The sequence below is a fragment of the Gallus gallus genome, chromosome 2 (assembly GCF_016699485.2).
Source record: "Gallus gallus isolate bGalGal1 chromosome 2, bGalGal1.mat.broiler.GRCg7b, whole genome shotgun sequence".
In the NCBI taxonomy this organism is placed as follows: Eukaryota; Metazoa; Chordata; class Aves; order Galliformes; family Phasianidae; genus Gallus; species Gallus gallus.
Window position 1 is genome coordinate 118606351 of NC_052533.1, and position 13947 is coordinate 118620297.

Here is a 13947-nt window from a genome sequence, read left to right on the forward strand (position 1 = left end):
AGAGGGTGCAGGTCGGGGAGGAAGCAGCAGGTCTCTGGTAGCAGGCCCAGGGAAGTCCGTCAGCAAACGGTCCGTAGAGGAGGATCGGAAGGCAGGAAGCTCGTGCCGTGGTGAGAGATCAGTCTCCACGTAGAGATCCGTCTACCCGTTGCGGTGAGAGATCAGTTGGCAGAGAGAACCCCTCAAGTCTGTCGTGGTGAGAGATAAGCCTCTCCCGTTGCCGTGGTTGTGGTGAAGGATCAGCTTCCCCCGTTGTGGTTATTGGACCCTCTTTTATCCTCCATTTTCTGCTGCCTACGTGACATTCCTGGGGGCTTGAGCAAGAGTCCTGTGCATACCTCCTGAGATGGCCATTTTCCTTGAGATAAGTCCACACAAAAAGACCGTTTCCCGGCCATTAGCGGCAGCTTATCTCTCTCTCGATGCCCCTGGCCTTGTCCATCTGTGCTCCTTAGAGGATTTCACAATCCTTAGCCAGGACCTGTCCATCAGGGTCCTCAAGACAAAAGATTTCTCTGCCTTTGCCCAGGACTTGCCTGGACTTGTTCCTCAGCAAACTTTGAGTCAATGATATAAAAGAATAGTCTCTTACACCACCCCGTGACTCAAAGGTTGCTTAAAAATGGGACACTGGGCATCCATGGTGGTGAGAGAAGATAGCAAGCACAAGGGTAAAGGAGGGAGGTGTTAGGGAATCAAATGTTTCATACAATCATTACAAACATTTTTCAGGTTTGGTTACAAAGTAAATAGGGGATACAACATCTTGTATAAAACATGGAATCATACAAGGTACAAACATAAGAGTTGCAACAGTACACAATGCAACTTGCCACAGGCACCACCCCGTGATTCTTCAGGAGTGGTAACATGAATATTACATAATGAATAGAAGAGAGAAAAGAGACAACCGTACATTTGACAATAACCACTAATAATAAATAAACAAGTAATTAACAAATTGTTTCCTTTAGTCGTGAGCTTCCTAATAAACATCCACCCTTCACCCTCCACCCACCTCCCGCTCACCTGGGAGGGGGGGGCGAAGGCATCAGCTCCCCTTGAGCTTTTGTTCTGGCCAGCAGTTAACTAATTTCTCTAATCTGACTGTGGGTAATCCATTCATCAAATCTCGTGGAATACCCTTTCTCCAGCCCAGAGTCCAAAGTCCATTGCGTTTATGATCAATGCATCGTGTCCCCGTTTTTCCTGGGGATGAAACCTTTTTGGTTCCAATAAGTCTTGGGCTAGGAGGCCTGGAGGCAAGGCTGGCTACTGCAAGCCTTACTCCTCTTGGCTCAAATTTACTGCAGGTAGAAACCACCGGCCCATATTTTCTTCCATAGTTAATTAATTCTTGGGCAACCTCTCCCCAAGTCCACACTTTGGGTCCTGACTGGTGGTTAGGGGCTACAGATCCCTCCAACGGTGCCCAGGTTCTCTCTCCCTGAGACATGGCTTGTATCTTTCCTTGGAGTTGTATACCTATAGGTTTTAACGATTCAGGAAGTCCCCTAATTAGAGGTGTCAATCTCTCCGGATTAACAGGTAACATCATGGGTGATTCATGATGTGGCTGCAACTTTCTATCATACATCATTTGGAGACAAGCAGCTTTCTGAACATTCTCCACTAACTGGTCGATAGTTCCAGTAATAGCAAGAGGGTCCCCCCTTTCTAAAGGGTTGAGACCCCCTGCCCAATAGGCAGCCCTCTGTGTTAAGGACCAGGGAGCACGATTATTGCCAGTGGTTAAAAATACTCCTGGTCCCCAGTAACCTTCAGCTTCTTTCTCTGTTAGTAGGATCTGGTCTCCGCCAGTGAGACTAACTCTCCAGACGTACTCTGTTTCAGACTCCTTTGGGGAGCGACTGAAATCCTTTTTCAGTTTGGCCAGTTCAGTGGCCGAAAAGGGAATTTCCTTAACATTCATTTGAGGATCTAGATCCTCACTGTTATCGAAAGTATATTCAGTTTTTATCAAAGGACGAATGTGGGCTGGAGAGGCCTCTAATTTATCTAGCCTTTCCTTCACCTCTTGTAATTTCCCTTGAGGATAAACTTTTTCTTGAGGTGCACTGTGGGCAACAGTGTCACCGGTGTCCTTACACGTTATCAGCTCCTTAAAAGCTGTTTGCAACAGAACCGAATTATGTTTTTCTCTTTCTAATTGATCCTCAAGACTCGTTATTTGGCTTTGCAGAGATTTTACCAATTCTTGCGTCACTTTAACCGATTCCTGTAATGCTTGAATAGTCTGGGTTTCCGTAGAGTTCTTTTCCTCTCGGAACTCCACAGCTGCTTTTAAAGCAGCACCGAGTACTGCACAAATAAAAGATTTCCCTTTTCCGGCCCGAGTACGAGCCTCATTTTGTAAAACACGAATACGGTCTGAAACACTTTGCAAATTATACCAGTTCTGTCGTGCCCAATCCACCCCTGATACAGAAGGCCGAGCACCATGCTTTTCTAAAAGATCAAATAATACATCTTCACTTTTCATACTGGCCATACTGTTGCTCATTTCTAAATACGCAGAAAGATATACACTGAGAGAGGAGGAGGTACTCCTATTCAAAAGTACAAATAACTCCTTATCGCCTCTTCCACGGAGGCACACCACGCCTAAAGAAATGTAAATGTTCCGATCGCGCCTCCTTTTGTTGAGGAAAGCACGAGGACAAAAAGGCTAAACCAACTTAAAATCGCTCCTAACTTCCCTGCGAAGCCACACAAAAAACTGCAAACACCACACCAAAGCAAGGCACACTTCTGTTTCAAAATCCGCAGTTAATTTTAAGCTAGCACAACACTTTCTAGGTTTCAACAAAGTGAATAAACTTCTTGGAGAGGCGCACACGTTTTTTAAGTCAAAAAACGTGTATCACTTCCTTACTTCCCCAAGAGGCGCACAAGAAAGAGGTTCAAATTTCACACTTAAGTTGCAAGATCCTTGAGTCACAAAATGCAGAGAGGTCTTCCCGAGGAGGCACACACGTATTAAATGCAATTAGACAAGATTCATACGTCCTCGAGAGGTACACACATAAATAGTAAAGTTTCAGAGTATGAAGCGATCTTCCTGGAGAGGTGCTCACGTCTAAGTTATCAAAAAGTATCGCTTCTTGCAACTCCAGGAGGTACACGCAGAAAGTTTCAGACTATTATCTGGAAGGACAACACTCTCACGGCGGGCATCCTGCCTCGACTACGCCATAAAAAAAATGTCTCGCTCCAATTTATAGGAGGGAGAGGAGGTTCTTTGAAATATGTATGCCCGGCGTGAGATTAAGAAACAGCGGTTCAAATGTTGGTCCGACCAGTTTATTATAAATGTTAATAAGGGAGATGGGGAAAGGGGAGGACGGACGCTATTAAGGATTGGGGTGATGGGGAAGGGAAGGCGAGCGATAGAAAAGATAGAAAGAGGCAAGAATTGCGTAAAGCGGGGATAGTCACCACCAGGATCCGGCAGCAGTCCCGTTGCACGACGTTCCGACGGTCCGAGGCCGAAGGGCAGGAGCAGCGAGGCCGGTCTGGGGCAGCGAGAGGGTGCAGGTCGGGGAGGAAGCAGCAGGTCTCTGGTAGCAGGCCCAGGGAAGTCCGTCAGCAAACGGTCCGTAGAGGAGGATCGGAAGGCAGGAAGCTCGTGCCGTGGTGAGAGATCAGTCTCCACGTAGAGATCCGTCTACCCGTTGCGGTGAGAGATCAGTTGGCAGAGAGAACCCCTCAAGTCTGTCGTGGTGAGAGATAAGCCTCTCCCGTTGCCGTGGTTGTGGTGAAGGATCAGCTTCCCCCGTTGTGGTTATTGGACCCTCTTTTATCCTCCATTTTCTGCTGCCTACGTGACATTCCTGGGGGCTTGAGCAAGAGTCCTGTGCATACCTCCTGAGATGGCCATTTTCCTTGAGATAAGTCCACACAAAAAGACCGTTTCCCGGCCATTAGCGGCAGCTTATCTCTCTCTCGATGCCCCTGGCCTTGTCCATCTGTGCTCCTTAGAGGATTTCACAATCCTTAGCCAGGACCTGTCCATCAGGGTCCTCAAGACAAAAGATTTCTCTGCCTTTGCCCAGGACTTGCCTGGACTTGTTCCTCAGCAAACTTTGAGTCAATGATATAAAAGAATAGTCTCTTACAATAGATCACTCTGAAAATAATGCCTCCTTTTTATTTCCATGCAAACTGCAACAGACAAGAAGCACAATAACAGTATTTGATAGAGTAAATTTTCAGCTAAAAAACACTATTTTTAATATAGTCACCACTATTACCTATGCATTTTTGCCAGCAGTGACCAAGAGCCACATACTACGCTTGTAAAAGTCTGCATGGCCATCCAGAATGTGGTTTGTCTTTCACATTGTTGTCTCCACTGTTAAAACACGCCACCAACTACCTCACAGTGCTGACATCCATAAACTTTTAGCAAGTGTTGCTGAATGCCAACTGTTGCAATTTCTTCTGCATAGAGGAAGTCAGTTACACATTTTGTATCATAAGCATTTTCATGTCATACACCATCTTGTCAGATTGTCTCTCTGCTGCCATTTGTCACGTGACAGCAAAATGCAACAGAATATTGGTCAGAAGATTCAACCCCATACTAACATCCGCCTCGGACATCATGGGCTAGGCAAGGAACTAGCAGAGCACACTAGCGTCAGTAATGAATCCAAGCCTATTTAAAGGTATGGATTATAGGGAAAGTTTATTCTAATTAAGTTTTCAGACGACACAAAACTGGGAGAAGAGTCTGACATGTCAGAGGGTTGTGCTACCATCTAGAGGGACTTGTACACTCAGATGGTCTTTATTGTATATGTCTGATTCTAGAAAAAGAATGAATTCCTGTAATTTATTGATCTACAGATGCTGAAAAAGGCTCTTCAACTAACATTTATAAATTTCAGCTAAAAAAATTTGAAGACTAATTGGTTACCTAGCAACTCATAATTTATCAGAGAAATATTTCCATTTTTTTCTTCTAAATTCCTTGGGATTATCTATAATTTTCTTCCACATATTTGGTTGAAATATTTTGATCATGCCTCAGAAAGCCAAAAAAGATGAAAGTGTAAAATAAAAGAAAAACAGAAACACAACAAGAAGAAAATTCACACCATTTAACTTCTTTTCCTAATTTGACTTAATTTGGTCCATTTCTTAGAGAAGAAGTTCTTTGCTCTGCTTCCTTCCTCTCAATACACAAAAAAGTTCAGCGATGATCGCTAGCTGTTTGTTATGTGAGGGAGATACACAGGAGAGCCTGAGGGAGGGAGGAAATTAAAGTATCTTTAGAAAAAATAATGTTTTATCACAAAGGGTCAGAAAAACAGCATTTTTTTTTTCGTGTTCCTGACAGAATAATACAGATGTAAATGTTCCACAATGAGATCCTCAGCTATTAATTGCATAACTGTTGGTTTTTAGTAGAAATACATCTATTTGTTGTTTTACCTGTTCCAGATAGAGGTTTCCCAGATTATTTTCTTAGCGCTCATCTTGACAAAGGAGGCTTCACTTAGTCTATATGTTCATGTATACTTCAGTATTATATTGATTATATTATATAGATTCCCTAAATATACATTTTAAGCTTTTCTCCTATAAATAACATTTCTTGCTATTTATATAATAGCTAGTTTTTGTCAGGCTTTTGCTGTACTTCCATACATGAAGGAGTGCTTGAATTTGAAAGCAGGTGAATGCTACCATCTCCAAACACAAGTGAATTTGCAGTTCACTTTTAGTTTAGTAATCCTGGAAAACTGCTTTGGATGTCCTTTAAAATTATGAATGTGATCATGTCAGGGCATAATCACTGTAAATTTAATTAAGTGATTATGATAGTAGATTCTAATGGCTTTCCAGTATTTAATGTGTAGAGTATTCAAAATATTCTATGGAATCTGTGTGGAAATACATAGCTTTTCTTTTCTTCTGCGTAGCAGTGCCTTTGTGTAAGGTGTTCAACATCACTGCTCACAGTAAAAAGTACCATCCCATATATCTACTGAATGCTTCCCTTGGTGACAGATTCCAGTAATGTTCATCATTATGCACCAATTTTATATGTTGCTTTAATGGTCAAGGCTGTTCAGACTTGGGTGCTCTCTTTTTTGATACTTCCACCCAGGAAAAAAAATTCTTTGCTGTGTGGTTCAGAATTAAAAACCTCATTGGGTTAACAGGGTTAATGTTCCCAACCCAACTGTCAATCTCAATACTTTGGAACATCAGGTTTCACAGGTCAACCCATAGCTTGTTAAGCCATTTCAACAGTCCAGAACAAGTAGATGATTAGTTAAAATCTTTAAAATCTTTATTCTGTACAACTTTCATTATATTTTATCTGTTTCTCTACATTCCTTCTTAATATCACTGCCCTCTAACAGAATACATTGCTCTAAGAATGATTAGAAATATCCTTTACTCTCCCCATTGCAACCAATTGACCTCCAAACAGCAACAAGAGAGATCTGGAAAATAACCTCTCTCAAATTTAAACTCTTATTGTAAGTCTTGAGTTCTTCCTGGAGCTGGAAGTCACAGTAAAAGGTCAATGCATTGATACAGGGCATATTAGTGAACTGTACCTCATGTTAGCCCAAAACCTGTAGTGCTTGAGGTAAAAAGAGTGATAAAACGGCTATGAAAACTTTCCTATCAGTATACTCGTTATGTAGGAAGGATGCTTTTGTGATGATACAGGGAATCAAAGTAGTTATTCACAGATTCATTTTTGGTCTAACAATCAATTAATGACCCCAGGTCACAGAACTCTATTTTTTAATACCTCCTTATCTCTAAGCAGCTTAGGATAGTAGGAGTCTCTTGGTCATTTTCTTTCGTTCTTTTTTTTTTTTTTTTAAAAAAAAAAAAGATGTCAAGTGTCAAGGAAATTTATATTTGGGATTTGAAAAAGCTCTATATCTTCCACAAGAGCAGGAATGCTCTGATTAATTTTCGTATGTTTTCATTGAAGTCAGTATACAAATTATTGCTCATAGTAATGTGTCTAAAATGTTTTAGCCAGCTTGGTAACTGAGCAAATAATTCACCACACAGCGATTACTTAGAGCTGATATTTGCTTCAGAGTCCAGCAGGAGGTGACAGAGGAAAAACACTTTGTATTTAACCTTAAAAGGGAATTTTATTTTTGCTTTACCATTGGATATTTTGACACGTGGAAAGTGGTACTGAGAACATCTATAATAAATATATCTATAAGTAATATTTCCATCCTTTGGCAATTGTGTTTGTCAAATTCTAAAGAATACAGAAGACACACATATTACAACAGTGACAAACAAATAAATGAATCAGTTTGCTTAACAAGAAATACAGCATGATCCCAAATTTAAACTCACTTTGTTTAATTGTTCAGAATGAGAGAAGCCCAAAAAAGATTGGATTTGCTTGTAGCAAAAAGCTTTATTAGGTTAATTTGTAGAGGTTTTAATTTTCAATTGTCACTTGTAATAGATAAACTGTTTCTAAAACATGATCTATAGATTGCTGGCTCTCCAATTTAATATCAGCAATTCATAATTTACACTTACACATTCATCTTCAGTTTTAAGTTTGGGGAGTTTTGATTGTTTGGGATCGGGAGGGAAGAGAGGCAGTCTTGACAACTATACAATCCTGTTTTACTTTTTTCCTTAAAGTGGAAGTCTGAAATTATGCCATAGATGCTTTGTAAGAAAAGACAAAATAAATAAAGATTTCTCCTCCATTAATGTCTTTATTGTGGGTATTGTTATGGAAACATTTCTCTTTTTCTAAGTGCAAATGAAATATTAAAGTTTAAATTAGAGTAGACGTGAATTTTACTACATTTTTCAGTTCTTATTCTTCCAGACATATCTGACAGAACAGCAGGTGGCCTTATTTGAATATGTCCTATAATGTATCAATTGCAGTGTCTGGATCAGATCTTTGTTAGATCAAATCTCAGGTTTGATTTGTCTGATTAAATTAGAAAATTGTTCGTGTGTGCTGTCACTTTATCCGATTTCAGCTTTTCTGACTAGAATTTTAAAAGCTTTATCTTTAGAAGTAGGCAACAACAATAGAATACAACTGTTCTTAATTTTTTTTATATGCCCTAAATTGTAAAATAAATGTAAATTTTTTCAACTAAAATTTTGTGTATCCCCTCTCACCTGGCTTAATGTGTTGCAGTCTCACAGGAATCCACATTATCTTACTATTGTTTTGATACTGGATTTCCGCCAGGTAAAAATCTTTCTAATATACTGACTAGTCCTATACGATCTTCTTCAACTGGTTATTCAGGACAGAGTAAAAGGCACTGAATGTCTCTACAATATAGTTTATGGTTTCCTTTTGAATGCAGAAAACATGGTATTTTACTTATCCTCACCTGAATCTAAGCCAGGACCCTATGCAAAACATCATGGTCAGTGTTTCCAAACACTTAATACCCACACATTCTCAAGCAATGACTAGCCAGAAGAATCATCAGAACAGGATAGCATTCTGACAGTGTTTCCTGCACCTAATAGGGTAAGCATAGCAGACCCATCTGGTGAAAATGCATATATTCCCCTTTTCCTATTACTTAAAGTAATCTTCTCAAGAATAACATAAATCTTTATAATAACTCCTACTATCAATTATATTTGTTGTATCTTCTACATGTCACTTCTCCAGAAATTCTTTCAGCTTCATATTTGAAGATTTCAAAATATTGTTTATTTTCATTACCGATTTTAATTGAATTGCTGCAGTCTCTAGCTCAAGTATTCCTGTTGCTGTCTCATTTTTATTTAGCGAAACAAGCTTGTGAGTTGTGATACAGCTGGAGTACTGGGAGAAGTACTGAAGATAGTTAGGCCAAAGACCTTTGAAAATGAGAATGAGACTACAGATTCAAAGTGATATTTAATGGGCCACTTGTATAGTCAGTAAAGGACAGATGTCTCTTGTCCTGCCTCTTGTAGCTTTGAAAGCACACAGCCAGCCAAAGAATTTTCCAGTCAATTAACATTACCTCATAAAAGACTGTATTTTTATTGAATATTTGGTGTAGAGAAAATACCTACATACATTTGTTCTGATCTACCACAGTTGTTCCAAGGGTCTTCATGATAATATCTATGTGCACAGTGAAATTTCTTAACAGGTGATAAAACCCTCTAAATGTAAAGCTATGTTTGACTATAGTTCTAAATTTTAAGTAATAGCATTTACATTTATAGACTGAGAGGAACAGCACAATAATTATTTTTATTTTATTAACTTCTTTATGATCATTCTTTCTTTATCTGAGTAACGCCTGATGAATCTGAAATCTATTGAGGCTCTTCACCCTGCAGGCAACTGTCACAGGGAAGACAGACATGTAACTGTTATGCTCTAAATGATGATAATTTTTTTTTTTTTTAAGAAAAAATAAGGAGTCTCTTCCAGAAGGAAAATTACGACGTGAGTAATAACATGACGACATGTTATTGCCCTTCGTCTTGAGTTTTGGAATTCAGAGAGAAGTTATCAAGAAGGACATAGCCTAGTGGTTTTAAACTTTCAATCTAGAAATTCTCTTATATAATGAACAACTAAATACAAATTTCACATTAATGTGCATATTGTAACTTCTGTATATATGATTGTTTTGTACTCTATACAGCTTTTCATGATTAAAAAAAACCCAAAAACATATATAACTGCTATAAAAATACCAAAGTACTTAGAGAATTATAAACGATTAATCTAGATATAAATCTATTCATAACACAAAAACATATTCATTGTTAAAATATGCCCCAAATTCAAACTACTGATGTAGTCCATCTTCTAAACTCCTCACATCATTGTCTAATAAAAAGTAATTTGCCAGCTATCTAACATAGCTAACATGATTGATGGTGAATGTTTTGGAACATTATTATATCAAAGATTTCAGATACATTAATAATTTATAAATAAGACATACTCTTTTTTTTTTTGTTTGAAAAATATTGTTTTTTCATTTCCTGTTGCTAAAAATGTTTGAATGCCTAGTACTAAAAGTACAAGATCTTTTGAATATTCAAAGAGACGCTGAAAATGGTGAGAGACTTACAGCAGATAAATATTTTAATGCTTAAAAAAGAATCCAGTGGTACTTCATTCTACTCTTGTAGTTAACAAATTGTTGGCCAGATGAGTTATAACGGAATCAAAGAATGCTCCTTTACTATTGTGTATGGCTTTTCAAATCACTTAGGTCATAACTGTTGATGAATAGAATGTGAAAATAACCAGAAGAGACATTTGGGCATTCTCAGTTAAGGCTTTGATATTTTTGGACATCTGAATTACACAAACTCTACCGAGATAGAAATAAACAAAAACAGAGTTGTATTAAATTCTTCTTCTTTCCAAGACTAAAAATTGTACTGTAGATGAATTATCATGTGCGGAATGCATATGTATTTCAAAATACATGAGCTCTTTTTTGTCTCATCCTTATAATTTATACATACCAAGGAAAATGTTCTATAGTATTACTATGGGACAACCTGTCTTTTCCAGTCTTCTTTGAGCTTTGAGACATATTTTAATAACAAATTTAAACTTGCTTGACATGTAATTCTAGTTTAAATAGGATATAACATTTTAAACACACTTTCCAAAAGTCTTTGTTGCATATGATTTTAGTTCAAATATCATGCCTGAAGAGTTTTGGAAACTTTGACATTGTCATCTGACCAACCAGACCATGTTTGAAATTGTTATCACTACTGCATTTGTAATTGAGCTTAAAGTTCAGTGCAGACAACCTGACAGGCAGCTTCTTGGAAGTACTGTGTCTTAGTAACCTAAACATGGCTTTCCCTTTTGAACACTTTAGTAGCTGAGATAAAGTAGAAGCATTTTGGCAGCCGCACAGTCTTTGATCCAGTTTGTGGGAAAAAAATAGTGCTGAAATGCCCTTTAGTCATGAAGTATATAAACCATAGCAGGATGACAGCTATCCGTCCTTTCCTTCTTCTCCACATAGGGTAGAAGTGGAATCTTCTAAAAGGATTCCATTTAAGCTGTAAATTGGATCAGGCAAATTAAAAAATAATTTAAATGCCTTTAAAATCCTAAAATGTCATTGAGGATATCACAGAAATAAATAAATAAATAAACAAAAACATAACACAAATGTTGTCTTAAACTACGTACAATCACTGTAACTCATTGTACTCCTTGTAAACATACTACATCTGATTCAGCAAATTCTATGAAATCATCCTACAAATAATTCAGTCCCTCCATTAACATTTCAATGTTATTTCCAAATTCATATCTCCATTATCATTTTGAAATGAATCTGAACCACAAAACATTTTTCTCTATCCTCCCTGTTGGTAGGTATGAAAGACTAGTATGTTTTCACTGTGTGGATATTGCTTGCCTCTTAGTTTACCTATTTCAGAAGAAATTAGGCCTAGAAAAAAAAAAATGGCATTTTCATTGGTTGATACTAAGCTGAAACCAAATCCATGCCAAATGACAAGGGCATCAAGTATGCACACTACTTAGTAAGTTATTAAATCTTCAGCCTTTATTTATTTATTTATTTATTTATTTTCCAGACAGAAATACACTAGAGTATCAGGAGACTGGAACTTAAATACATAGTTTGAGTTGGGGAAGCCTGAGTTTCTCCCCAGGTTAGAGGATTTAGAGGGATTGAATGCACTCTGGAAGGAAAAGCTACCATATGAATAGTCTAGAAGACTGGACTAAGAGGAATTAAAATATGTTTTAGGAAAGGTAAATGTGAATTCCTGGACCTGGGATGTTCTTGCAGAATGTTTTGTAGCAATGTAGGCAAAGAATGGACTGGACTGCATCAGAGCAAGAGTTTTGGTGAGAGACCAAAGGATGTGATTGTTCCACTACACACTGTGTTTGTGAGGCTTCATGGATATTATGTTCTGTTTTTCATTACCCACACTTTGAGAGAGAATTTTAAAAAAATGAAAGGGTCCAGTGAAGAACCACAACGACGATTATGCTTTGGATAACCTGACATATGAGAAAAGATTGAAATATTCTTTTAGCATAGAAAAGTGAAGTTCTGGGAAATCACAGTCTTCAAAGTTTAAGTACAGAGAAGATGGAAGCTCTCTCTTCACAAGGATGCACAGGAAAAGAAGCAATGAGCACAAGTGGCTTGAGGAGAAATTCCAACTGACATAAGAAAAAATATATATTTACTGTGGTGGTATAATCTTTACTGGAAATATTCAGGATTTGGTTTTGAAGGGCACTTGATAATCAGAAGCATTGTCTTCAACAGATCTTTGGAAGAAATGTTCTCCTGAAGTCCCTTGCAACCTAGTCATTTCTCTTTTCCATGATTCTATGTTCCCTCTTCTACCAACAGTAGGCATCCTCTAAGAACTTGTTATTTAATATAGGGAAACGATAGTTAAACTACATTGTCCCTCTATGGCAACCTGTAGTATAGATCTTTGAGCTTTTAACTTTTCTATCCATTTTTCCAGCTACTAGACTGAAATATCTGACTTGCACAAGCAGTGGAAAGAAATTCTCTCATGTGTTATGTATTTGTTACATGTTTAAAAAAGTTACACCAAAACAAACAAACAAACAAATAAATCAGCAAATACAACCTAGTTATTAATAACAAGTTATGTTTTTCTGAATTTGACAGAAAGTTGAGACACTGAGTCTTCATCTGTAATAATTAATTTAAAAGAGAAGCAGAATTTCAACTTGTGTAAAGATGGAACAAAGTAACTAAATTCTTAAGATTTTTGGCTATAATATATGCAATGTACAGTGCTGATTTCATGAAAACTCTATCATGAATAATGACCTTTTAGAAGGCTAGTCAGAAGTTCATCCAAAAGAAAAACTTTAAAGTGGCATTTGAACTAACAGTGCCTGAGATCACAGCACAAAGTTGCTTTCCGATGAATATTGTGTGGAATTCAAAGCTTCCATACTCTGTGAGATTTACTGAAACTTCCTGAGAGACAGCTTCTCCCTGAGTGGCCATAAGCATTTACACAGCTGCTAAAGCCTTTTGGCAATTGTCCACAGCTGTGGAACCACATCTGGAGTAAATCTAAGTAACCATAAATTTCAGTACCTTCAGAACAAAACAGTGAAACCCACTTCTCTCACCTAGCAGTACCAAAACCAAAAAATAAATCAATCAATTCCTGCTGTCAAGAGAGAGGGATTGAAGGAGAGAAACAGATTTTTTTTCTTCTTTTTAGCAGTAATAAGATGCTATAGTACTCTGATAAAGATATGGAATATAAACTTAGATAACTAAAGCCTGATCTGGGAAATACAAGTCAAAGTCAGAGGATCTAATTCAGTTCCAGAGATCCAGAAAATAAAGTCTCACTTGGTTTAACTCTTAAGGGTGAAGGCTGGAATTTGAGTCTTCCTTTACATGCTGTCTTTATTCAAAAGAAACAGAGAACAACACATTTTCTTAAAGAGAGTCGCATTTGTTTGTTTGTTTAAGAAATAAGTGGTTATCACATTTATATATATATATATAAGTGTGTATATATATATAGATGGAATATATAATTTTATGTGTTCCATGAGAAATTTTTGATTAGGTTGACATTATACTATTGTTTGAAATGGGTCTCATAAGGTGAAATTGAGATGTTGAGAATGAAGGAATGTATAATTTATAAACACTACTTAATAAAGCATACGTTAAGTATAGCTCTGTGTGGAAAAGGTTATTTATAGTTTGATTTATTATATTAGAGCTCTTCTTGATAATAGAGTTATCTTACCATTGTAATTGAGCCTATCAGTCAAGATTAGAAACGACATTTTACTTGTCTGAAGGAAGATGGCAAGGCAGGGCTATGAATCTGCAGCAAGTACAAAAGTTAGCAAGACAATCGATAATACAGGAAAACGGTATTTTCTTAACTTGT

At 37.5% G+C, this 13947-nt stretch overlaps 1 protein-coding gene across 1 annotated transcript; it reads right to left on the bottom strand.

Annotated features, from left to right (window-relative positions):
- Positions 1 to 1036: 1036 nt before the first annotated feature.
- On the bottom strand, positions 1037 to 3230 carry LOC107051826. The gene has a single exon (XM_015276883.4). It carries the CDS (start codon positions 2522 to 2524, stop codon positions 1052 to 1054), a length of 1473 nt encoding a protein of 490 aa, XP_015132369.3. The 5' UTR covers positions 2525 to 3230; the 3' UTR covers positions 1037 to 1051.
- Positions 3231 to 13947: the final 10717 nt, after the last annotated feature.